Here is a 27,714-nt window from a genome sequence, read left to right on the forward strand (position 1 = left end):
AAGCTGTTTTAGTTCAGGATGCCTGCACCAGCCTTCCTTCTTCCACATAAATATCCAGTGCTGAGTTTTGCTGAAGAAAATGCAGGAAAGATGAAATTCAATCTTCAACCTGGAGACAGGAGTCCTTCCTTTGCCACCTGTGTCCACGCAGATGAAACCCCAGGGCAGAAGACCATGAGATCAATGCAGAAGCTGCTGTGGTCTCCAGCTCCCTCCACTGCAGTGGCATGGTGACGCGGGCATGGCCACAGGGAAGCTGCGGTGGCAGGGGGGCAGCAGGGGCTGCCCTGTGGCTCAGATGTATCCAGCCGACTTAAAGCCCTTCAGCTCCAAGCCCTGCAGCTCCCCCACCATGGTGCAACCAAGTGGAGATGCTGCTGTGAGATGACAAACCTGGTTCACGTACAGGAATGTGAAGAAAGGGAGCAGCTTAGTCCCAATTTCTGCAATACCCATGACCACAAATAAGCCAGCACAGAGCAGGAACTGGTGAGCAGCAAAGTGTGGCAGAGTCTCCTATTCCCCCCAAGAGGCAGGGAGGGAGCAGAGCACAAACCAGACCTGGTTCAGTTCCTGCTTTCCTTACAAGGCTGTGTGAGCCTGGCCCATGGCTCAGGCCACCCTGCAGTCTTGCTTTCTAGCCCCATGTGACTCCTTCCCTTCCCACCTCTAGACTTCAAACAATCGCCAGTCAACATGGATCAATAAGTGAGACTGTTTTCACATAAGGCATCCCACACATCACTAAGACATCACAGAACATCAAGCAACTCACCAAGAACATCTTAATACATAAATAACAAGGCTGATATATATTTGCCTTTCCATTGTATTTATTTATATTTAATATGTTTATTTTCACCCATCGCTTCTCATTTGATGTCACAAAGTATTTGCTCTGAAGGTAGCCATCCTCTCAGCTGAAAAGCAGAGAGATGTGACTGCGTTTGGCTGTTTGGTTTGGCCCTCTCTGTTCCTCAGCAGTGTCACAGCCAAAAGCTGGGACAGTTGGTTCCCCCACAAGATCATGGAGCCTGGTCTAGGCACCTTCCCAGCCACTGGCACGTGTTCCTCACTCAATCCTAAAGACAACAGCGCAATAAAAGCCCATCGAAACTAGAGAGGAAGGGGGATGTGTAATACCTGTAGCTGGTCTTTTCACAAAAAATGTCATTTCAATTCACTTCTTCTGAACCCAGCAATTGGTGATAAGAAGATGGAACTGAAAAACTGTAAAACCAGAGCAATGCTGTGCTTTGGTAGTGTCCGGTATTCACCCCAGCACAGCCAGGAAGGAAATAATTTGAAAACACCAGATGCTCTTTGCAACTGGTATTTTGGATGTATTTCCAGCAGGGATTTCTCCCCTCCCCATGAAAACAGACACACATTCTCATTTAACAACTAATTGATTTATTTAACAATACAAATTTCTTTCTACTGCATGGTTTAGCAGAGAGAACTTGAGAAACAAAATTAGCTTCTTTTCTTTTTTTAAAGTTTAAATGTTTACACAAAAACAACCTTTACTTCAGTAAATATAAAATTTACACACAAAAAAACTACATTAAAAAAGAACAGAATCATGACAAACCAACAAAAAAAAAAAAAAAAAAAAAAAAAAAGGATGGGAATTCAGTGTAAAGGATCCAATTGCAAGGAAGGCAAGATGGGGCAACACTAACAAGGCATCCCACTTGTACACCTAGGTATCTGAAGTTGTAGGTACAATACAAAACCAAAATACATTAAAATTAGGATTAAAACCTGTATTTTTATACCATAATATTTTATGATATAAATATCTGTAAATTCTGTAGGCAACACAGTTAACATGTGAAATACATAGTTAGCTCTTCACTAGGAAGTCACTGGAGTGGTGCACAGGCACCGTGTCTCCCACGAGTGCGCTAATGGTCAGCAGCAAGCGGACCCGAGACACCCAGCCCGGATGTGATAGCCCCTGGATTCTTTGCCAATCTGTGCTATTTCTCATACGTCCAGAGACACCATGAGAAACTCTGGTCACCTGCAGCAGTGATTTCCAGCACTTCATCTCCTGGCATGATTCTGTTACCTGACTTAGGCATATTCACCTGCCAGATCCCCCGTTTCTCATTCCCTTTTGCACTTTATAACCTGAACTCTAAAGCTATCTTGTAGCTACCAAGAGACACTGGCTTCTGGTTGAGATATTTGGGATACACAGTTCTTCAAGCCACCTTCAGGAATCTGTAGAAATCTTTAAAGTAGAGTGGACAATTTACGGTCAGAGGTTATGTGATACAAAGAACAGGGACTTATATAGTGATGGCTAACTTCAGATCTAAATCTTTAACATATTTTCTATTGCTTTAATATTTAAACTTAACATTCAGTTTTCATATATTAAATGAGCAGAGCATCTTATTGATGGAAGTGCTACATTATCTCCAAAAACACCATCTAGTAAGGGAGACTGTAAAGTTTAAAATTAAGCATAATTCTAAAAATCATTTAAAGGGATCAAGTCTCTTTTTTATAATCAATATTGTGACTGGCAACTTATAAAAGCTTAACTTATAAAACTATTAGTGACTCTGCTTCTTAAACTGTATGTACTATAAAGCTGTATATCTTTGTTACTTACAGATGTTACAAAATTTCCAAGCCAGAAAGTGAACGGGGGAAAATGTATTCTAAAAGTTTTACAGATTTCATTTTCACTAACAAAACTGTTTTTACATCATAAAAATCTGATTAAGTTTATTCTACTATTTTTTTTTTTTTTTCTGGACAGATGTCATAGTGTTATAGTGTTCAACCATGCTTTGGAAGACCATTTTCAATGGGTAACTGTAGTTCTCTAGGTCAGCAAGTCTGACTTGCTTTGCTTGGAAACAAAAGCACCAGACTATCTCTAACTTAGCCCTTGTCCTGCAAAAAAAAATACACAGCAGGACTCAGGCAGGCTGTTATGAGAGCAGGACTGGCCCTGAAGCAACCAGCTACGTTAACTTCTGGAGCAAGCATACGCAATGCTCTCGTTCCACCTTGAGAAAGAGTCAAACAGTATTAAATTCAAGGAAATTGTAGAAAAGACATTTGTTCTATAAAAAACAAACCAGGGAAAACTTAATCCACAGGTGTGCATTAAACATTTAATAGCAAGCCTTTGTTTACGTATATTAATTTAAAGATTATCCACAGGGATCTGTGATACGTTGGCCCTGCCTTGTTACTATAATTAAATTTATTCAAATATTAATTTAAAATAGGAAAACAAAGAAACTACTCCTTGGGGAACATGTTTATTGTGTTTGAGATGATACACTGGGTGCTCTCTGAGCTACAAAGGGAAAAAGGAAATCCTTTCATTACAAACTGACAAAGGTAAAAGTTAAAACAGTTTTCACAACAGCATGTACCACATATTGGAAATAGATCTGGGTTTAATACAAATGACATAATTCCTAGTAATCTACAGCTACCTTTAATAACTTCATACAGATAATGAATTAGGCTAAAATGCACTATAATATTTGGTTGACTTCAGGAACAGTATCCTTAGTACATCACAAAATACATTTTGATATCCCAAAGAAGCAAGACTTGCAAGTAGGCATTTTAAACATAACTAATCTACAGCTACAAATTTCTACTCTTGATAGCATTTACCTTTTTGGAGGGCAGTATCCCAGTCTTCAAAAGGATAAAAGCAGAGTAGAATCAGTATAACATATACACAGAAGTCCGTATTGTAAAGGCTATAAAGATTTGTTGCACACTGCAAAGTTGCCTTCTGCACCTTCACACTGCACAAGTAGTTTGTCATTTATGTTGCATATCTCTTGGTCCACTGTCTGGCTATCCTGTCATGTTCTGCTCTGTTGGTCAGGTACTGAGTGGCTATGCTTCCCACCAGAGGGTCAGCTGCAAAAGGCAGGGGAAGGCACATTAGAAAGCATTCCACAATAAAAAACAAACACCAACAAACAAAACAAACACAAACCATATCCACACATAGTTTAAAATACAGAATCTATTCCAAAATATAGCCTTTGTTAGGCCAGAAAATGCTATGAGATACACCAAGGCTCTTATTACTCAAGACATTTCCAAGAGAAAGCACACAAGGCATGATGAATAGAAAAAGAAAATAGAAAAATCTGTTCTGGTTATCTGAATCTCTCGATCCTGTCCAGCCGGGTGCGCTGCTTTCCCCCTTCATAAGGGCCCTGGGTGCAGGGGACGCTCAGCGAGCACAGCCTGGGGTGCTCCTGTCACAGTGCTGGACAGACTAGTGGACATTTGGTTATCAGGACTGCAGAACACACATCTGGGGGATCCAGTTGTCTTCAAGAGTTATCAAATTTTTGTATCCAAGAGGCTAATCCATTTCTGCCTGATCATTACCAGTCTTCTGTCAATGAACTGTCACCTTAGCGCTACTGCTCAGTTCCTGCTCTGACCACAGGCAATTAGCACTCATTGCCTAATGACACTGGTCACACAGTTGCTTCTGAGAAACTGTGCTGCTTCCAGTGGAGCTCCTCCCCCCAACAGCAGCAAGGAAACTCTCTTTGAAAAAGGGAAAAATCTCTCTGAACATCGTTCCTCTCACATTCACAAGATTAAACATTTCAATTGCTGTCCTATGAGAAGAGACTTCCTGTGGCCCTTTCCAACCTGCAGGATTAATGAGTTTATAACTCAAGAGAACTTTGTTGCTTTCCTGGGACCGACCACTCACTGAAGCTCCTGCAATACAGACCTTCAATGACATCAGCTTATTTTCTCCAGCATACCTTGGGAAAAAAAGGGCTTAACACTCTTTACTTTCTGCTGTGCCACAGGAGTGAAAAGTGCCATTAAATGTGGGACAACATTGAAGCAGGAGTGTTTCATACCCAGTTTTAAAATTATTTTTTTTTTTTTACTTTAATCTGCATACATTCAAATACACAAATTACATTGCATGGCAACTAAGCCAAATGACTAAGAGTGGACACCCAGCAAATTATCAGCTCCTTACCTGGGTTGCAGTCTGTCAGAAGAGAACAAATAGACAGCAGAACCTTTGAAATAGTCAAAGCAGGGCTCCAGTTGTCTTTCAGGATATCCAGACAGATGACTCCCTGACTGTTGATGTTGCAGTGATAAATTCTGGTACGGAAAGTAACCTGGAATCACAGTGTGAGAGAGAGTCAGGCAGGGCTGCCCAGGGGTGCTGCCCCTCGTCTCGCAGCAGCAGTGCCTGGGGCACTCCTGGTTCTGCAGAGCTGCCGCTCATTTTCTGAAACACAATCATTTAACAGAAGGGTGTGTATGTAATGTAGTCATGGCTATCTTTAAGAAACCTACCATGGAGATCTTTGGTGCATAAACTGCTTTTACAGAGACCCTCTCTCTGGTACCCACAAAAATTAGTGCCTGCTTTGTAGTACTGTATGCTGTTTAAAGAACATATTGCATGTCACGAATGATCCAATCACAAATGTAACTTTACTGTGGATTCTGAAGGTGAAGAAGTAGATAGAAATTGGCTGCATGTGCAGTATTAATTGACATTTTCCTTTCCTTCAAAATCCTAAACATAAACCATAAAAATTAATATTTAAAATTGGAGTATCGTATTATTCTTGTTCAAATTGGCAATGAAATCTTTGCCTTACCCTTCATTAGGCAGAACACAGTATACAGCAAAAACTGTACTATCACACTAATTAATACCATGCTTGTTTTTAAATTATTTCAAACTAATACTGATAGAGCATGTAAACATTATTCTGCACAAATAATAAATTAGAAATATTTAAGTGTTTGAATTATATAAAGCACAAGAAGATGAAGAAATTTCTCCCTTTCATACTAATGCAGAAGGGAAAAAATCTATGATGGTTTTTTGAAACTACTGAAAACTCAAAAATGATCATGCTCTAGAAAAAAAAATCTACAAGGTTTTAATGAGGAATTTGTCTAAAGCTCTAGATCACTTCATATAACAGTCTTGACTCAGAGAATATTAAATTTTGTGGGTTTCAGAGAAGTATGAAATACATAGAGAGTATATTATTCTTTATATCCTTCTATATTCCTTATATCCTTCAGGGAATGAAAAAAGGTATTTGATTGATAATAACAACATTATAGCTCCAAGAGCCATAAGTTGTAGAAATGTTGTGTGGTAGAACGTATGGAGTCTTTGCAAATGTCAGCAGTGTCCTTACTGATGACTTGGTCAAGAGCTTTAATTTGACACTAAGGGAGGGAAGAAGCGAACAACCTTAAACTTCCTTAATATCCATCAGTAAATTATGATTTCTTAAGCATTCATACTATTTCTGAGCAAAGAAAGGAAATTTTAGTTTAACTTTAGTTTTATTTAATAAAAAGAGCTTTTTCTTAAAAATAGTATCAAATAAGGTTGTTGGTCTTGCCAGTCGCAAATAGATTGATGTTTTACAATAATGGAACTTATCACAGTAATCTATCCAATTTGTTACACAATACAACACTTTAGTCATCTGTATAAGCTTACTTTAGCTTTCCGTTACTTTGGTAAAAATTACATAAAGAGATATAATATAGAATCTGGTTCATAACAGAACAAAGTTTATTATACATATATTTTAGTAGCCTGAAAGAGAAGGAAGAAACATAAGAAGGTCTTTGTGCTGTTTTCTATTAAAACTGAAATTTATTGCGTCTTTACTTTTGATCAAATTTACCATCTCATTTATCACTTGTTAAAGCCTGGAAATCAGTACTGACTGTAGTAATCAGGACATAAATTAGATGCAGGATTTTTCTGAAATTGCAAGCCAAGATTTTGGACCTTGTAGTTTTCAAGAGATCATAAACAAATTCGATATTCAGAAAGCACTGAGCAGTCATTCGCTGCAAGTTGCATTCTTACGTGTGAAAAAATGATAAACCTTACCCTTACCTTTGGTGGCTTAAATGGATAGTCAGATGAAAATGTGATATCCAGGAAAAAAACGCCTCCTTCATATACAGAACCTGGAGGTCCTAGTATAGTTGATCTCCATTCATAAATGTTATCTCCTTTAGGACCGGCACTGTGTAAAAAAAAGAAGAGAGAGAAAGAAAGAGTCAGGTGTACCTTTGAGAGGCATTTGATGGATTTCCTTCTACATTATTTTCATTTAATACAAACCACTTGCCCATCTCTGAAATCTGCCTAATTTCCAACTGTTTTAAGTGGGCTCAGTGTTTTAAAGAGGCACAAAAGCTGGGCACACCACTGTCCCTTTGGAGACTGAGCATCAAAACAGACTGCCCGTGAACTACTGGACTGTCACTGTCAAACATAACCCAGACCTGCTTTCTCGAGTATGTGGTTGCTCTGAGCATCTACATCATGCCCTTCCAGTGACATCATATCCATACACAAAAGGAGCTGTAGATCTTGACCACATCATTCATCTTCTCCAGGCATTATACGGATCATATTTTCATAAAAAATTTTACTTACGAGTATATTGATACACATTTATTGCTGCTTGTTTCACAGGCTAGAGTGAAATGGTACAGCCTTGGGCAGGAAAAGAAAACTGGGGATGGGAGAGACAGAATCAAGTAACCTGGAGCTGAGCTTCTTACAGCACTGTCAATCCAAATAACTGTTTTCTTCAGGATATATCTGTGCTATGCCTCCAGGCAATCAGCATTCAGACTACTAGCCAAAACCAGTTTATTTTAAGAAGTCCAATACTGAACACATTTCTCACTAGGGGAAAGGTTATTGTGTAATTAATTATTAAAGCTTTGAAAGAAGGGATCATGAACAAGCATTTTCTCGACTTCTGAAACATCATACTTAATGCTATATTACACAGTAACCATCTGACCTCACAAAAAAAAAAAAAAAAAATCAAAGCACAATCTTATTTCTGTGAGTCTCAGAGCAGAAACTAACCTAACCTTCTGCAAGAGGTCCTAAATCTGAATGGCTCAGATCCAGACTGACTGCTATGGAAAACAACACCACTGAGCTCACGCAGGCATGGTGTATTTATCACCTCTATGCAGACAAGTCAATACCATAGCTCTGTAAAAGACCTTTTCAATTCTCCCCACCTCAGCAGCCTCCCAGGCACCACCTACACCTGGCAGACACACGGTGAAGTGTCCTCATCCTTCTCCCTCTGTGGTCCCCAGGAACAGGCACTGAGGACTGTTCTATGTGATTGCACATGAAGCAAGCAACGGGACGGCACTGAGCTGTAGTCATGGAGTTTGTGGTTTCTGGCATTGCTCAACACTCCGAGGAGTCTCCCTACAAGTTCTCCAAGTGTTAAAGCTCTTCTCATGTCATGTCACCTCATGTATTTGCCATATATACATCTGTAGTCTGCAACATGGCATGTTGGACATTCATCCTTGTTATGCAGCCAAGCATGTGGAGAAACTCATCAGAGAAGAGGAAGACGAACAGTCTGCACTACACATCTGCAATTCCTACACCAAAAATTTAGTTATTTTTACATTAAGATCATATTTGAGAAACAACCAAAAGCTGATTTTAATTATGAATTCCTTTTCAACTCATAATTTCCCAACATGTTTTTTATTTTGTGGCCACTTCATGTACCAAATGTTTAAACTGTGGCAGGCCTTTCATTAACAGGACAAAATAATCATGGATTTTGGCTGACATCCTATTTAATTAAAATCAAAAAATCATTTGATTGAGCTGTAGCTATTTTCCCGCTTCCAAAATGAAAGCAGGTTACAATGATATGCTGGCCTCCAGAGCACAGCTAACAAAGAAAAATTAGAAGTGCTGTGAAAATAAAGTTTAGGTCTAAAATCACAAACTTAACCTTTCTATTTGCAATGCATACACGAAAGTGGAAGAAAAACAGTAGATAAATTTTAGGAAAAAAAGGGAAATCCAGAGGCAAGCAGGTCCATTTCTGATGATGTAATGAACTGTTCATACCCTCAGTCACTCCAGAAGATAATTCCATTCATGCTCTCTAAAAAGCAATTAGTGTAAGAACTGAAAATATTGGGGCAATAATGACAATATTTAAAACCCACACAGGCCACTGAAATGTTTTAATTAATTCTTGACATTCATCAAGCTTACAGCTAATTAGTATTGTGCTTGGAAACCAAATTTCTATGGAGCAATTCAATTTCAGCATTAGATGTCCTAATGACTGTTTTATAGTTTAATGCAGAGGTTAGTGCTCTCGCCTTATGTGTCAGGTAGCTTTCTTTCATGTACCTCTAACAGCTGGATGCAATTCAATCAGATTAATGAAAGAGCTGAATTAAATTAGTGACATATTTCAGCCCAGTGAATCAGTCACAACTAAGTGTGGCACCAGTCCAGTGCCAAACTATCAGGTAATCTCTCCCCAAGTCAGACCAAGGGCATCTCCCAGCCAGCAGCCACAAGCTACGGCAATAACTCTCTGTCTAGTACTGTCTATTGTCCTCTTCTACACTACCCCTAGCAATACATAAAAAGGTGGAGCTACAACATGAGAAGGGGAACCCCTAGCCTTGTGAAAGGAGAATTTGCTGTGCTCGAAAACCCGCCTACGGCTGAGAAAAGATTGCTGGAATGTCAAAAGTAACACAAAGCTGTAACAATAATTGCACTTAGATAAAGGAGAAAATTGTTAAATCGAACAATTTCATTACACTTGATTAAGGCTTGTGAAATTTCTATTTAACAGCTGAAGTGGTGTCTTACTTCCAGTGGTGTAAAAGATATCCCTGCTTCACGAAAATCCCCTCAATTGCTGCATTATTGGTGTGAGGAGACACAAGATTAAAGAGCAGAGACAGAACATCACACTTGGCTTTCTACCACCTGCATATTTCCAGTGAGGATCACCCTCAGCCAGCCATATCTGCTTTATCTTTTGTATAAATACCAAGGTAATAATTTTTGGAAGTAAACAAGTCCACGCTGAGGCTCAGCGAAACAAACCAGATCTATTCAGGACAATCTCAGTCTCTGCAGTGATTTCTCCAAGGACAGGACAGTGGGGTTACACTTGCTTGGACGACTGCAGAGAAGAGCAGAAAGCGCAGCTGTGCCTCACGCAACACCTCAGTTGTGCACCCAGCTGCAAGCAAGTGCCGGGACTGCTGCTGTCACTGCCTTCGCCTACATCACCGCAGAGCATCACTTGGCGCTGCTGAAAGCCACAGGGAGTGAACCGCACAGAGGACAGGAAGAAACCTGTGCTGAAAACTGGGAATGAGGAAGCTTCACTCTGTTTGCAATTTTCTATTTCAGTTATATACCCAGAAGAAATATTCTTCTTCTTCTGTTGGGTGCTGAAGAGGCTGGCATAGGAGGTGCTTCTAGGTTGTACTCGAGCTCTTTATTCCCAGAAGTTCTCCTGCTATTCAAAAGACCGACTCTCCTATTGCAAGCACAGGCTTCAAGCATCCTGCTCTAAACCTTGAGAGTTGTGGTGAGTGACAGCCTAGGAATCTCTCTTGCTGCCTGCCAAACTGGACAGAAAACCCCAGGCAGAGCATGACAATGGGGAATTTCCATGGTTTTCTTCCCTCTCCTTTTTTCACCACTGAAAGTCTCAGCTCCTTCTGAGTCCCCGACAAGGAATACAAGTGGACACAAAATCCTCCTCTGTTCTGTCCTTTAAAATATAAAATCTTGATAGAGCAATAGATTTGATGACAGCTTCAGTTGTTTTGGCTACACAGCATACATGTGCAGTTCATCGCCACCAGACTGCTGCCCTCCTAAATTAGCTTACAGAACATCACAAGTTCAGAAGCATATTCTCAATAAAAGAACCACTTAATTATTTTTTTAAATATGGACTAAAAAAATCTCAGACAAAATAACAAAGCAAATTAATTGAAATAACAGAATATTATTTGCAATATTAAGTGGCTTTTACTTCATACATAAAAGCTGGATTGATTTTTTTATAAATAAACTAGGTGAAGTGACAGAATAAAGTTAACTGGCTACATCTGCTTCCTAAGCAAATATGCATTATGCCACTTCACTGAGGGATACATATGTGATTCAGATAAGACAAAGGATTTACAACCACACTATCCCAGCTAGTCTGCTGAACAGATTTATTTTACAAGTGTGACTTCAGATGGTGAATTTAAGACATGAGGTTAAACTCTAGGAGCCCATGGGGTCACACCAGGTCCTTTAAACCTAGCTCTGCTGAACTCTGGCTCTCAGGTTTCATGAAGATGAAGAACAGCTTTTCCAGCAGAATGTTATGGGCATTCACACGGATGCAGTGGAATTCACACCAGCAAAAAGTCTGACAGACTCCTTACACATGGTTACGGAAATCAGAATTCAGCATTTGTTACTATTCACTCAATCAAAATGCATTAAAGCTGCCCATATGGAACTAGCTGCAGGATGAGAAACTAGGACAAGAAATTTCCTATCTACATGATGCTAGTAGCATGCTGCTTTATGCACTAGCTAAATGTGCTTCTCCTGTCGACAGCACTTCTTTCAAACATGGGGATCTAAATTTGGTGACAGAATGCAACTTCATAGTAGTGATATTGTGATAATTAAGAAGCAAAAGAGTGAAGGAAAATGTAATTTAGCTAGATTTGATGTTAACTCTGTGTTATGCTTTATTACAATAAACAGTATCTGTAATAGGATACAACTGAGAGGTAAAATATGATCTGTTTTTTAGGAAGCTTCCAACAGTGGAGTCTGTCAGAGTCTAAGACCGTCTCATGAGAAATGTCATTGGTACCATAAAACTAAAGGTACTGGTCTATGTCCCAATACGCCCATGAGGGGTGCCTACACAGCACAGCTTTACGTGGTGGAATATTTTCCTACATTCTCCTTTCAAAGGCCCACCCTTAGGTCTAACACCCAGGCAGCTATCACAAGGGCAGCAGCTAAAAAACCAAATGGGGTACCTGGAGTGGGAGTTATATGAGGAAAGAGCCCCCTCCACCCTCCTCAAGCTTTTATCTCAAGTAAAATTTCCAAAGCTCTTCACAGACTGTCACAATGGTACAATGGTAATTTTACAGCGATGTAAGTGAAGACAATGCTTTAAGGAAAGAGTAAGATATCTCTTGTTTTTTCTTAATTCCACTAAAAGTACTAAGGAAAGGAAGAACTTACTGCCCTTTAGTATGTTCCACAACCTTGTGCTTGAAAAATTCACTGCATAAAGCTACACAGGGAGTTTTGCAAATTCCACAACACAGCTTCAGAAATTGAGTTTTACAAATCCTGCTGCAAGAAAGGCCCTCAGCATGTTACCAGCATGAAAGGCTTTGTTTTGCACAGCAAGGTCTCAGCTAAAGCTGTTGGATGATGATCTGGTTCAGCACCATGGCTCATAGGGCTGTCACAGATCCTCCCAGCACACCCAGCTCAGGCGAATACACAGATCCCACCTATAGCGAGTCTGCCTGCCTCAGCATCTGAGCTGGATGAACTCAGGTCCAACAGAAGGAGAAAGCCCCAGGCTCAGGTAACTTCAAGTTATTGCAGAGGTGGGGACTCATATCTCCCGCGTGGGGAATCTAGTGTGGATTCTGATGTCTGCACCTCAGACTTTGCAGACAATCAGGGTAGAGATCAGTGACTTTCTGAAGCACAAGAGTCACTTAAATACTCCCTGATACCAAGGTTCTCCATCTCCCTCTGGTTACACTGACTTTTCACTGACTGCATGGGGAACTTGGCGCTTAACTCAAGCCTCTAGGCTCAGTACTTTAGAAAATCCTCCTCACCATCCAGGCAGTGAGAAAGGCTTGTCTAGCTCTGTATTCACAAGCTACCTTGTAGAACACAGGCTTTTTGTCTGGGCATAAACACTGTCATGCTGCTGGTAATTAACAACACCAAACCAAACAAACACAAACAAACTAACCCAAAACCAAAAAACCTTGCAAGGCACCAAAGGATCTCTGTCTGGTAAAAGGTGGCTGAGATTTAGTTCAGTGTTACTTTGTGAAATCTGGAGAGAACACAAATCACATACCAGTAGTTGTATTTTAATGTTAAACGTGGGAATGGAAAGATCCTCGGGTTATTCTCCTGCTTGGATATTTTAATAATTTTGAAGAAAGTTTATCCATTACCTTTTTTCTTAATCCTCTTTTCCCAGTTGTGGAGGTGCTCTTGCATTTTTGGAAAGGAAATGAAAATTAAAAGACATACATTTGTGGCTTTTGGTTCAATGACCTTTAAAAAAACAAGAAGCATGGACAGAAATTTCCATTTTCTTTATTTTTCAATGTCTCATTTACAGGGCTTTCTGCAGCACTTATTCTCTGTACGGGTGCCTAAGCACCCTGATTGCAGAATCTGGGTAGTCTGTCATCTAGATACAGAAAGCACTCGCAAAAGCCTCAAGTATAGCTGTAATTTTTGGATTATAGCATTCTTCTAGGATTGGACACATGTGGGTTGTCTACAGCAATATATGAAAACGCTTTTTGATAAGGTACGCACTATTATTAAGGTGCCCAGGTTATGTGCAATTTCTTACAAAGAAAAGTTTCAGTCTATTGTGTTCTTTATATAGCTACAACTGTTATTATTTTACCTGCCACTGAACAATCTGCTACATCTGTCTGCTGAAAAAGGTTATTTACTGCTTCTAGCAGATCTACAGAGGCTCTGTGTAACTGAGGATACACGGAGTCTAGTTCACTGTACAAACCTTTGCTGTTGTCACTTCTTTATAGTCTATCATGGCCTTAAGACTGAAATCTAGAAATTACTGCTGAAAAAAAACAAAACCAACAGCCTATTTTTAAGTCACAGATCCCCTGCTAATTCAGCTGGTTATGAAGCAGTGCAGGACTTGTGCCTGAGGCCATGGGTCGACACAACAGTAAATCCAACTTGAGAGCTCCTCCTCCCACATCAAAAGCAGCACGGGTACTCAAAGCAAAGTGCTGATCCAACACAACCTGACTTGGCCAAACCCTACACGTTCCAAAAACGTCAATGGATTAGCTTTGTAACACCAGGCTTTATGCTTAATCAGGTGCCATTTGTCCTACTGCAGCGAGCACCAAAAGGGCATAAACTTCAGATTGCATAGTCCAGCTTAGTAACATAATCATGTGGCCGTATTTGGTTCATGTCAAATTGTACCATTAGGGGAATCAAACTGAGTGCAGATCTGTAATTAATCACCCTAAAGAGAAAGATGTCAGATTGTAGTGTTTTAGGCGATTAAAACCTTCAGCGCTAAACTTGCCATTAGTAGAAGAATATACACTATTGTTACTAAAGGAAGCTGAGTAATAAATTATATGATAATTCCATCAAAGCTGTAATATGTAGATAACCCAAGTAATGTACTTTGGAAAGCTGATAGTTTTTCCACTGCCAAAAGCCCCATTAGATTAGTTCATTGCTACAACAGCTTAACTTTATTTTCCTCTTTGTATTCCTGCTATTTCCTGGGACCTTTCTTGCTGCTCTTAGAAGTCTGCTCAGGTTCTCTCCATCTTCCAGAACAACCACAGCCAGTTAGGGAGGCAGAATTCCTGTAATTTTTCTTTTGAAAAATAACTAACCTCAGAACATAGTTTGCTAACTTACAACAGAAATACTAAATTTAAACCAGGTAACAAAACATCTCAGATTGTTTCTGTCTATGCTCTTGAGGGAGGAGTTGTAAATATACACTACACAGGAAATAGATAAAAAGTTTACCAAACATGAATTGGTTTTGAAAACACGAGAAGCCACAGGACTCACAGGCATTAAGAAAGTTTGTGCTCAATGTCTGGTTTATTTTAAATATCCTGAAATCTGCATAGAAGTCCCTCTCACATGCCTACACTACAGAAACTATCCATACTCCCTATTAAGGCATAGAACAGGACAGTCAGTAAAGGGAAGCATTTCTTGCCACTTTGCCCTGTGTTCATATTAACAAACCTGTAATTTAGGATACACGACCAGCTCCCTGCCATCAGTGTTGAAACAATAGTAGTATAGTAGCAAAACGTGCTATTTTCTTGGTGTTGGTATAAAACTCAATTTATACTAAAGCCAAATCACTTCTTCAAATAAATCTGTCAACCAGATATACAGTTCACATCTTCCTTCCACTCAAAATTACTGATGAATTTCTGTTTAGTAAACGTGGCAAATTTTTCTTTTCTTCCATGAGAAAGGATCCTCAACTCCCTAACATAAACAAAACTAATTTGGGATATATGCATATTTTCTTTTTCAATATGTTTTAGCCTCTATACTGATGCTAGCAATCTATACTGAAAGAATAACACGGTACCTGAGAAATGGTGCAGCTTTAGTTTAATGTGTCTGCCCACACATACACAAATGGAGGCACTCAGACACCAGATTGTTGGCCCAGCATCATGCAGAACACGTGTGCTGTGGAGTAGGACTGCAGTGTAAATCTCCCAAACCCCAGGCCATCACCTTACTCACCTTACTGAGATCACACTATTCGTTGTTCACTCAATAGTTCTGTGGCACCCATGTGTTTTAGACATCAGTTACCTCCATCATTCACTGCAAAATCTTCGTGTCAAAAAGATAAGTGACACTGAGAAATCCAGTTTAGAGTTCCCTACCAGTATTTTCAATGACACTTTCAACATCAACAAAGAAAATCTATTATTCCCAACATCCTTTATGCACACACTTTGGATGCAGGAAGAAAGAACAATTAAAACAATTAATTTCACTAAAGGATCTAATTAATCTAAAAATACAACTGGCTTTAAAACTGTAGTAAACTTATAAAGATTAATGCCTAGGAACAATAACTGGGCAATTTTCAACAGACTAAGCCTGCAAGTCAACTAGAGCTGTTCAAATGAAGTCCCCAGCAGTCAATCTACCCAAAGTACCTAAACATTAGGCAACTTAAAATACTGACCAAAGTATTAAAAAAAGTTCCGCTGCTCTGTGGATTCTGTTTTGTTTTTTAAGGAACTCATCTTCAACCAAAAACTGAAAGGAACTCCACCTATGAACACAGTGCTTCTCAAGACAGAAAGCACATCCGTGAATTAGAGAATCAGAACAGTCTGACAATTGAAGCCCAACGGCAGACTCCGTGATTAAACTTGTGAATGGTGGTAATGTTGTGGAAAAACTTTTTTTCTAAGATTGTAAAAGGAGAAAGTGCAGCTTAGTGAACACGCTTTATTCAAGGACTTCATGAAGGACCACGAGAAAGAGAATTGCTGGGAAGTCGCCTTCACTGGAACATGGGTGTGCCCACCTGTCAAGAAGATGAACACCTAAGGTGCCTTGTGCTACCACAGTGGAACCTTCCCCTCCAGGACGTCCAGGATTGGGCTTCTCCACCACTTCACAGCAATATAGCTAAAAGTTGCCTTTCCTCCAACTGTAAAAAATCAGCTTTCAACTTCAGCAACAGTTACAGCTTGCCCACACCAAGAGGGGAAAAAGACAAAAACAGTCAGCCTGCCTCCATTAAAGCACTTTCATGCTCCCGATAAGAAGAACCTACTTAGGGATTTAATGATATGATACATGCATATTAGTTTCATACTTTTAATTGTTTCATACTAACTTCTTGAATGTTTCCCTGGAGCAAGTACTGAACACTTTCCATGAAAAGAAGTCTATGTGGTCATCTTCTAAGTCAGTTCTCAGTTCAGTATTCCTCACCTTCTAGCATGGGCTTTCTTCCAAATAGAATTCTATTATTACTTTTAAATACTTCCTCCTCTTGCCTCCATCCATTTCCACATCACACTGTGCAGCCTAACAAAACAGAAGATGCTGCACCACAGCTCCCTGTGTTGGATGCCTAACCCGAAGCCATAAAAGTCTGATGGAAATCTTTCGAACTAGTATTTCTCAAAAATAAAATTGACCTTTCTCAGTTCATACACAAAGGCCTTCCACACCTCTGCATGATTTCTCAAGTCCGGCTCCTTTCTGAACATGGCTGAGGTCTCTACATGGCTTTTGTCACCAGCTGCTTCATCTGAACTGAAAAAAAGTCAGCTGTTTTGAAGGGGTCTGAATCTGGTTAGTCAAAAAACAAAACCCTGTTCAACCTAACAGTCCAATGTTCAGAAGTCCTGTCTTTAGTCGTGTTCCCCCACTGGTTAACAACATTTCTTACACTGAGGATTGTTTAAATACGATTTTCATTTTTTCACAAGAATTATGGTCTGAAATGATCACAGGAGCTCTGGCTACAGGCTTTAAACTCTGCTTCAAGCAAAATAATGACAAGCTTCACATTCAGTGGAGGGCATGAGTTTATAACTGTTCTCATTTTTTATATATTTAATCTATTATTTTATATTAGATTTTTTACCTTTGTACTTCTAACAACAAAACAATTCTACAAACCAGCTTTTGCCAATCTGAGCATATAAAGCAAAACTCTGGGGCATAACACATTCCAGTAGACCTGAGTGCAAGGTGATGGGTGCTGTCCCACAACCAGTTAACCCAGCAAAACCAGTTGTAGAGTGACCCAACTGATGAGCAGCAGCTGTCCTGTACTGAGCACAAGGCAGACTCGATTCAGGTGCTAAACCATTAGCCCAACAATGTACATTTCACTAGTTGAATATAACAGTTTGGAGAGTTTCAAAATAAAAATAAAAGCAGCTGAGGATAGGAGTCTGTTTTGTATAATGCAGACCTGGAGACAGCTGAAGCAACACTTGGTACAGAGCAGATGCAAGTGTAACTTGTGTATTAAAAGCATTAAAACCCCCGTGAATTCCGGCTTTAGTTCAAAAAGCACAGCAATTCAAAGGAATGGAGAAAGCATCATGCATGCAAATAAACAGAAATCAATGTCTGATATGAGATCATTTTACTCCACGAAAGTGTACTACGCTGAAGAAAAATGTGAAAATAATAACCATTCCAGGGGGAAAAAAAGTCAATAAAAATCTAAGGAAACAAGTCTCACTCTGTAAAATCTGTTTATTGAAAAAACAGCTCCAGCCCAACTGTTGCTCCCTCTAACAATGTTAATCTAACAAGGAACTTCCAAACGAACGTTCTGCATGGAGACAGCTGCAGCATGTGGAGCAGAAGCTGCCTGGGTGAGCCAGGGAGAAGGGCTTCACACCCTCCTCTAAGGCAGCTGCCACCACTAAGGATGAGCTAAGAAAACAGTGACCTGCACAGAGCTTTGCTGTAGACCTTGGACCACTGGTACTGGTAGACTAAGATACACTGCAGCTTCACCTTTTTACACCTCTGTCTGCTCAGAACTGTAATTGGAAAGGATAAATTCCCCCCTGCCAGTGGCAACTCAGGCTACTGAAGGCAGCTGTTGGAAGTGGCAGTTCCTGTCTGCAGCAGGACACAGCAACTCAGGCCTTGGGCAAAGCAGAAGCACATGGACAGCACTGGCCTCCTCCTGGGCACTAAGTCCTGCTTCCCCACAGATCAGGTTGCAGCACCAGTTGCACAACATTCAGGAATTAGATACCGCTACAACACGGACACAGAACGGCTGTAACCTCGAGAAGCCTCAGACTGTGTATGGTTTTTATTTGAGACCATAAGCATGATTTACCAGTGCAAAGAATAAACGTAATTACTACCGCTGCAAAATTCATTGGGTTATATACAAATTAAGTACAACCTCTTCCAACATGTCTTAATACTATCTACTGATACGTAACTCTACTTCCTTCATATTCTCAGTCAGTCATAATTTAGTGAATTCCATTAACATTAACCACACATTTGCAATCTAGGAAAAATAATGTTATTTCTGATAACTAATCTAAATGAAGCTCTTTCTTTGCTGTAAATGCCTCATTTTAAAGTACAGCACTGCTAGAATAATTGAGACAGGCTCCCTGCTCATTTACTTAACAGATTCAGAGCTGAAAGAATAAGCATTTTTACTAGCAGTTAGCCTGCTGGGACTGATTACTGATGTTTAGATTATTAAATACTTGTAATGACAACAACAACAAAGTAGTGGTAAATGTATCATTTTTATCTTAAACATTTTTACTGAAAATGTCTAAGACAAGATGAATATTCTATTTTAGAAACAGAATAATAAGTATGACAGGGCAGTTAACTTGCAAAAAGTGACTGTATAGGTAAGGGACAGAACAGGGTACAGAAGCCAAGTCTCCCAAATCTCTGAGAAATAACTAAAGCACCAGGTCCCAGCAATGCCCATTCAGTGCTTGAAGGCTCATACGCCTGAACATCAGGAACCACAAAAACACACCTTATCTAATAATCAGGGTGTGGAAAAGGGCTCCCAAGAGACAACTTACAAAACAAATCCAAAGGGAAACTTTTGTCTTGTTGAAACCTTCCTTAATGAGTTTTAAAAAATAGTGCTGGAAAATAACAGTAGTCACAGCAGTAATAGTAATAATAATGATAATAATAATGAAAGGATGAAGCTCTGTGGCCTGGCTCTGGGTCCCTTGCACCCAAGCACGCTGTTGTCACTCCCTGGGGAAGGTTCCTGATGAGGCACCCTGCTCCAACACCTGTCCCCAGCATCCCGGGCATTTTGGGCCAGGCAGAGGGAGGTGACTCCAGCCAGTCACACTCCAGCGACCCACAGCTGCTGCGCAGTCCCCGGGGAACACAGCAGCTGGTGTGAGGTGCACTGGCAGACTGGCCCAGGTGGGGAAACTCATAAACAGCTCTTTGGTAGCTTGTTCCCCCTCCCCGACTGCACTGAGCAAGTGCCAGCAAAGGAGACAATCCTGCCATGGGAAAGATGCTGGGCAGATTTTTGTAGGAGGTAGTTTTCCAAAGAGGTACCTAGAGACTCTTCAATAGCCCACTGATAATTTGCGAACACAAAGATCTTGCTGTTCCAGGTTACGCTTCAACTCCCCCCGGCTCCCCCTCCAGTGCAAGCAGCAGCAGCAGCAGCTTTCCCAGGGCAGGACTCCATAGGAGCTGGAAGCTAATTACCAGATGTCTTGTAAATCTTTCCAATGTGCACAACTACATCCAGTTTGTAATGCTTAACATCAGCTCTTTTGGAACCTTTTCATCCTTATTTTTGTGTAACAAATTTTCAACAAGCCAGGAGTTCTTTGTTCCCTCCTAATAAAACAACCTAAAATGTTAACAGTTCAGCATGAAACTAATGAACTAAATGCACTTTTCTGGAGATCTGAGCAGAAGTACACAGGCATTTCCAGATTTATGTGAAAATTTATTAATTCTGGAAAAAGTGTTTTGGGCTGCTTCTTTAAAATAACTTTAGAACTAAAAAAATTAATATAAACGATGGTGGTAAATTATTTATATGTTTTGCCAAACAGATGGCCACTCAAATGCTGTACTTACTGAGGATGACTTAAATGAAAATCTTAAAGAAGGCTGAAAAGAGATGAGGATCAACTCAGATGTTTCCTTGGATGCAACTGCTCTGTCCACAACATTTGATTTTGAATAACTGCCAGTGGCAATGCAGAGTTATTCTGCAGAGCGCTGGGCATCCAAGTCTACAATTTACAAGCATGGAAATGATGTTGAATTGCCTCCTCTTGGTGGATATAGTGAAAAAGATGAAGAATGAAGAGTTAGTCAGTTTAATATTTCTGCTCCTGCAGTACTGCTGACACAGGAGACTGTCAGTTCTCCCTGACCTGTTTCAGTGGGATCCATACCAAGAAACCATATGGATTTAGTATAAGACAGGAAGACAGACCCGCACTCACATGAATACTCCAGCTGAGGGAGCTGGGAGAGGTTGGAACCACCCCAGAAGAAGGCTGCTAACATCTGCAAAGTGAATACCTGACCATGACATGACATGACTGTGCTATGGAAGCAAAGATGACTCTAAACTACCTGGGAAACATATCTTATGCCCAGGGCCAAGAGGAATGGGTGACATATAGCCTTTTGCTAGCTGTATAGTGGGAATGTCCTGTTTAACATCGAAGTTGCTTTATTTAAACTTCTTTGGCCAAAAGAAACAAAACAAGAACATTTACCTCAGGCAAAACACTCCAGCTGCTGGATGCCACCTGCTCTGGGAAGACTGTCATGACTAAACTGGAAGCAGTACCTTCACTTCTATTCTGTACAAATTCTACCCTGTGGATGCTGCAGATTACGTGGTGTAAAAATAAATAACCTTTGCCAGCACTCAGTATTAAATGTATTTAGATGCATGCATATTGGATGATAAGCCTAAAATACACTGTACTTCTTGGTAGTTGAAGACCATCTGCTAAAAGTAGCACCTTTCCCCCCTGCAAAATACTAACTTAAGTACCTAAAATATTGTTCTCAGCAGATTATATTCACAAAAGCATTCAGGAAACATCAAGTTTACAGGAACTGCCACTACAGAAGGAGCAGCTATGCCTCACACCAAGTGAAACTTAAATCGCAATCTTCATTTGAGCTGCTGTTGCAAGCAAACACTGGTATTAACTACAAAACCTACAAAAAAATTAAAAAAAAAAAAAGTAGCAAATATATAATTAGTGGCTGTGTTCACATGTGCACAGCTATCCAGGAGGACCATGGTTACAAGAAGTTCCCATTTTGGCAGGCTCAGAATGACGTGATCCCTCCATCCCTGGTACAGCCACAGCTCCCAAGCAGCAAAACTCTGTGAGAGAGAACCAGACCTTTCTACCATGTTACAAACCTCGTGCCTTCAGAAGAAAGGAAGAAAGAGGCCTCATTCATTCAAAAAGAATTTGGGACAACAGGGTAGAAGAGTTGGCCCCATTTACAGAAGGGCAAGTGCAGAACCTGAAACGCAGAGCTGCTCCTGAACTGCATGAGTGGGATGAACCCGAAGCCCATGTGGATATGCCATACGGGAGCCAAAAGTCAAGTGCTAAGGCAGCAACAGTGGTTTTTTTTTTCCGATCAGACTAAAAGCAATAAACTGTTCAAAATATATTCTAGGAATGGAAGTACTGCAAAATCTGGTACTATTCTCCTACTGTAAGTCGATGGTGAAGTGATGACCCCAGTATTTTCTATCAGACTTTTTCCACATGCTTTTCTTGGTTCAAGAACAGTCATTCTTGTCAGCTCTAAGGAGCCCACCATAAGTTTAAAGATAAAAAAAAGATTGACACTGTTCTCCTCCAGGGCACTAGGCTCCCCATGCTATCCTGAATGCCTTGAACACTTATGAGTGCTTCTTTTCTTTAAATGTTAACAAATTTCAGTCATTATTACAGCAATTTTATGAGTGTGGCTTTGTGAAAAGATAAATCTCCTAACATGCTCTCAGTCAATCTATAGCACTTCTATGCACCTCTCGAACACTTCAGAGCAGGCACATCCCTTTAAAGATCTGCCCTGGAGAGACCTACAGCACCTGGCACGACCTCATTAACCACAGGCTCATCTGGGCCCCGGGCGAAGCAACAGTCCACATTAATACAAGGCACTAAACCATCAAAGATATAAAGACAGTGCTTAGCAATATGAAGTGGGGCATATCATGATGATATGCTTGATGGTGCTTCCTCCCTTTCTTCTTTCCATTTTTAAAGCTTTATATATATTCTGCAGATTGGCATTTCTGCGATTCTCAGATCAAGTTAGTGGCTATGCCAAGTTTTCCTACAAGCAAGAATTACATTAGTCACTTACACATCAACTGCCTACACACTCATAAACTAATCCACTCAGCTCAATCATACTGCAGTTACAAATCCCAACCAGACCTGAAGTCCAATGGGGAGAACTTTGTGGAGCACAGAAAAGGGTGAACACGCTGGGCTCTGGGGAGCAAGTGCCACCAGGACACACCTCGGACACCTAAGCACCCTCCCCTCTCTGGTTTAGAGCAGAGAGGAGCCATCTCTCAAATACCGGGGCACTGAAAATCTCTAATGGTCTGAAGGTCAAGCTCCACCTCAAATCCATTTAAAAGCCAGGAGGCAATTTCGTTGGCACTCCCAACAAAGTGCTGCCTAACAAACAGGTAGTGGCTGGATTTTAGTTTCTGAGCAGCCTCCAGGCACAGCTGCAAGCAGTACAGTCACGGCACAAGGTGGAGCAGGTACGGATAAGGGCCACGTTCAAAACAACACAGTACACTCAATATGCCAAGCACAAATAAACTACACGTAGTTATCTATTTCACACCAGGGAGCATCCAACAGAAAAATAAATCTCAACTTTCAAACGCCGACTATCCTTCACCTTTATCTACCTGCTGTTTGATTAATTTTGACAAGTTAGGTCCACAAAACTAATGTACTGCTTCTGCATACTGTATGTTTCCAAACTCCTCATAGTTCACATTTGCAAGCTCTTCTACACCTTCCCACTCCATTCACAACCTCCCTTCAGGAATGTGTCTTCCGCTAAAATCTCAGCCAGCAGAGACCAACCGCGGTTCCCCCAGAATGCGCCTGCATTTGCTCCACCTCTCTCCCTCCATCCGGCTCAGCCAAATGCCTCCAAACCACTCTCAAAAGCATCTTCTTTCTCTTCCCTTGAACATGTCGCTAGTACCACTTCAAACTGCTACTCTTCTTACAATGAAAACAATCTCCACCTCATGAAGGCAGAATTCTTTTTCCTTGACAATCTCACACACTCAAAGAAGAAATATTAATTATAAATGACATAGTTATCTGCCTCATATCTATTGAAAATATTCATTAGATGGACAGACAGCAATATCTAAGTATCTTTCACCATGACTGTTTTCAACACAGACTGAATTATTCACCTTAGAATCATATTCAAACTGGAGAAGTTTTGTTTATAAAACTTTTCTTCCAAGCACGCCTGAGATAAGCAGATAACAACCAGAAATTACTGAAAACTAGAGTATTTTTCTTCCTTGATGTCTAGTCAAATGAATGCAATGATCCTCTTTGTTCATGGTAAAATAATTCTTAATTGGTTTATGTCTGTTACATAATAAGGTAGAAATATTCTATCATGTTTTTACTATAAACTAAGTCTAAAGAGGATGATGAGCTGCGTCTAGCTGTTTGAGTGTTAATCTCTAACAATTTTATTGATGCAAATCTGCTATAGTTACCTGAAATACTTTGATCTGTTAACAGTGCCTATATTTCTACAGTCAACATTTATTTCTCCTTAAAAGTCTTTCTTTTTAATCTGGAAGTATTTCAATAGTGAAAAATGGAAATAGAAAAGGAAAATGACAAGTAAATATTAGAGATTGATTAAATATTCATAAACTAAATGCTGAATTCAAAGACCTTAATTCTAAACTCTCCTCTAAGTTCCTGAAGTTCCCTTTAACACCTGACTATACACTCTATCTGACATAATTTTTCACAACTTTAGAGCCACTACCTCTAGGGATAAATACTTTCTATCTGTAACCTATAAAGCAAATTGGTTGTACCCAAGCAAAAATACCAAAATACCAGAGAATACTCATGGCTCGTAGGCTGAGCCAAGTTCACCACTAACATATCCCGTGAAACAGGCATATAGAAGACTGCCCCACCGCTACAGGGAATTACATGTTATATCATTATTAACATTGACAGGAAAAAAAAAATCTTGGAGAATAGTGTTTTGGTTTTTTTCTAGAAAAGACATCAAATCAATGCCAGTGTTAAAACAGAAGAATTATGTAAATATGAAAGAAAGAAAACATTACTGTATAAGTTTGTATGAAAACAGACAAAAAAAGCACCATCAATTTGCAAAACAACAGTAATTTAAAGGGACTGCACAGGATAGAATGGTTGTATGTACAGTTTTGGAGATACTGCAAGAAGTCTGCTTAGCATAAAAAATGCGTATGTGTAAACATTCAGATTTGCAATTCTTTTACACTTGGGCCTTTGCAATGTTATCCAAGCAGCAGCAGCAGCAGCTGTGTTCCTTCTGTCCTTAGCACTCTGAATCCTCTTTTTTTTTGTAAGGAAGCCGAAAAATGGTGAGGCATAAAAAACCCTCTGACTTCTTCAGAGTAAACTTCTTCAGCCAAACACTCTGGGAGTTTGCCTGCTTGCTCTCAGTCCCCTGACAATTACACTTCATACACCTGTCAAGCACAACACTGTTTCCCTGCCTCCTCCTTTCTTCCAGCTACATGACACTGCTGTTACTTTTCTGCAACTTATCAATAATTGTCAATACCCAAATATCCACAAAAAAGACAGGGAATTGAATAATTTATTCTGCTGACCTTCAAGAGTGAGAACAACTTTCACCTGTAAAGAAATCATCTTATCTTCCCTCTAGCTCAATAAATTAAAAAGTCCTTTTTTTTTTTAATTATTTTTTTCCTACTTTGGAACATGTAAACAGAAACATTTGCTTTAGTTTTCTCAAACACTTTAATTTGACTTCAGCTGAGGACTCAGATTCAAAATTTGTCTGTGTTACTGAAGAAGAAAAAAAATGATCCAAGCAGTGGCACATCCAACCTTAAGTCAGTTCTCCCTGATGGGCAAACGAAGTTATTGATCAGCCTGAGGCCAGATATCCCAGTCTCACAGCACAGAAATGCCCCCAGAAGACAGATTAGCAAAAGCACCCAAAAATCAGTTAAAACGAACAAAAAATTCTCAGGGACTTCTGCATAGCTACTGAATCACGCCTGAAACCTTCAAGAATGAAGAGGTTCCAGCAGCAGAAACAAGCAACTAGTAAGAAGTAAGAGCAGCAGAAAACCTCCAGCACGTGGGGCACAGAAACAATCTGAATTAATATTAAAGCTGCTTTTTCCCAAACCTCACCTCAGAGCTACCACGCTGCTCTGCTCTGGGAACACATGCCACACCAGGGGCTGTGGGAGACACGAGCTGGCATCGGCCATGGTGACTCCATGGATCAAGCCTGGAAACAAGCCAGCTCACCTCGGAGTGCAGCATCAATCACTTCCCCACCAGGCATAAGACACGTAACGCCGAGGAGAAGCTGAAGCTGCGTATCCAGCGTTTATTGATTTGGGCAGTGCCCTCCTCCAGAACTGAGAGACGTTTTCAAAGTCAAACACCACCTCCAGACTTGGACGGATCTCACAGTTGTTGTAACAACAAAAACCCAACAACAAAAGATCAGAAAGACCCAATGCCCCAAAACTGAACTCTCAGACTCTCTGTGGTTGTTTTTTTAAAATCATGCTTTCCTCAGAAACACCAAAAATAAAGTCTGCTGAGGTAGGGAGTAATTTGCTTACTTGATGAAGCAAACCAGACTATGTCAGCAAACTCGCTGCATCCCAAGGAATTGTCATCAAACAAAGATGCTTGCACAGGACTTGAAAGAAAGAAAGGTCTGGCTTGAAGGGAGTCAGTACTGTTCTCTCAGCCCAGGGGGCCTGGCCCCCTGTAGGTCCTGCACTGAAAAGACAGACAAGGTGCCCTGTAGTAGACCCCTTACTGCTCTTAGATGGGAACACCTGTTAGAGGAGAGGTTACAGATGTCTTTGTCCTGGCAGAAGTACTGCACACACAGCAAAAAGTGACACCAAGTCTGAAATTTGATGCCAAGACAACATTCGACTTCTTTTCTGCATGCTGACGCAACATTAACTTTTGAAGCCTAATTATGATCATTGAAATTTCAATAAACTCACTCCACTGTTGAACAACAAACTGAAACATGTCATCAGGCAGGGATTTGTTCAGAGCCACCAAGGATACATTTGGCACATCCCACTCCTCTGTTCATTTCAGTGGGGCTGTTCCAGAACAAACACACATTCAGAAAAATTTAAATAATCTGGAGCAGCTGGATGCAATCTTTGTTCTTACTTAGGAGAGCAGCGTTCAAAAGCATGTCCAAAAATGAACCACAAGCCGCGTGCTCAGGTCCAGACTGAGAGGGGAAATTCACACAACCACTGAGGAGCTGCCAGCCGTGGGAACTGGGGACAGGAGTGGAGAGGAGAGGACAGGACCACTTTCCTGGTGGTTATGGCAAGTCAGACAGCAGCTCAGTCTTATAATCTGGGAAACATTACAAATGTTAGCAGGGAGGGGTCAACTAAAAGGAGCCTTAAAATGATAAAGGAGATCAGCATAATGCACAGTATTACCTTCTGTTGCTAAAGAGATAGAGTTTGTGTTGGCTGCAATTATTTTAGAAACATCCCATGCAGAACTTACTGCAGGAGGATCTTCTATTCTCCTGTTTCCTGAAGATTTACGAGAGACCTCAACTAGTTCTCAGGGAACCAGAGGGATCTAGATGGAAGAGCTGGTTTCTCACAATCAGCCACTGCCTTTGTCACTCTCATGAGCAGGTTTAGCTCTTGAGTTGTGAATGGCTTTTAGCTGCGAATCCAAGGTCCAAGAGGGCAGGAGAGAGGCAACAAAGACCAATGAAGACCCAAAACTCAGGACATATTTCTATTTAAATGCCTTCTGGATAGAAATGAAAGAGGCAGAAAACATTTCAGCAAAGCTATTTTAATTTGTAGCATTTCACAGGATGTATGCAGGGTGCATAGCAGTTAGTATATTTAGTTGATATTGGAAATATTTTGCTGGAATTAGCTATGCAGACCATTATTAAAATGAAAAAGTGTACTCAGTCCCTTTGACCAAGTTCTCAGTCTCATCTGAGGCATGACTAGTGTCACTGAAGTTAATGGAGTTGCTTTATACCAACACAATGATACTTTAGACACTGAGAAATGCTAGTAAGAACTAACTGACTTAATTCAAAATTAAAAAAACAAAACAAACCAGAAACTTGCGCTTTTATCTATAAATGTATAATAAAAGTACAAAGAATATGTCAACGTATAGTTAATTAATTCACATTAATAATTAACA

The 27,714-nt window shown here is 40.2% G+C and overlaps 1 protein-coding gene across 4 annotated transcripts in view; it reads right to left on the reverse strand.

The window, feature by feature from the left end:
* Positions 1-2,185: 2,185 nt before the first annotated feature.
* The window catches only part of UBE2E3 (ubiquitin conjugating enzyme E2 E3), a 57,721-nt gene continuing 32,192 nt past the window's right edge, over positions 2,186-27,714 (reverse strand). The window contains exons 4-7 of one of the 4 annotated variants that reach the window (XR_013922270.1): positions 6,929-7,061; positions 5,015-5,162; positions 3,658-3,912; positions 2,186-2,242 (exon numbers count right to left, since the gene is read on the reverse strand). Coding sequence is in view for 1 of the 4 variants with exons in the window: in XM_080346647.1 (XP_080202773.1) it covers positions 3,815-3,912; positions 5,015-5,162; positions 6,929-7,061 (379 nt within the window). In the remaining 3 variants the exon portion in view is untranslated. Of the gene's footprint in view, positions 2,243-3,285; positions 3,913-5,014; positions 5,163-6,928; positions 7,062-27,714 lie in introns of those variants that run through there. The other 3 variants (XM_080346647.1, XR_013922271.1, XM_080346646.1) reach the window with 3 other exon arrangements.

Source organism: Nesoenas mayeri (assembly GCF_963082525.1).
Source record: "Nesoenas mayeri genome assembly, chromosome: 6".
NCBI lineage: Eukaryota > Metazoa > Chordata > Aves > Columbiformes > Columbidae > Nesoenas > Nesoenas mayeri.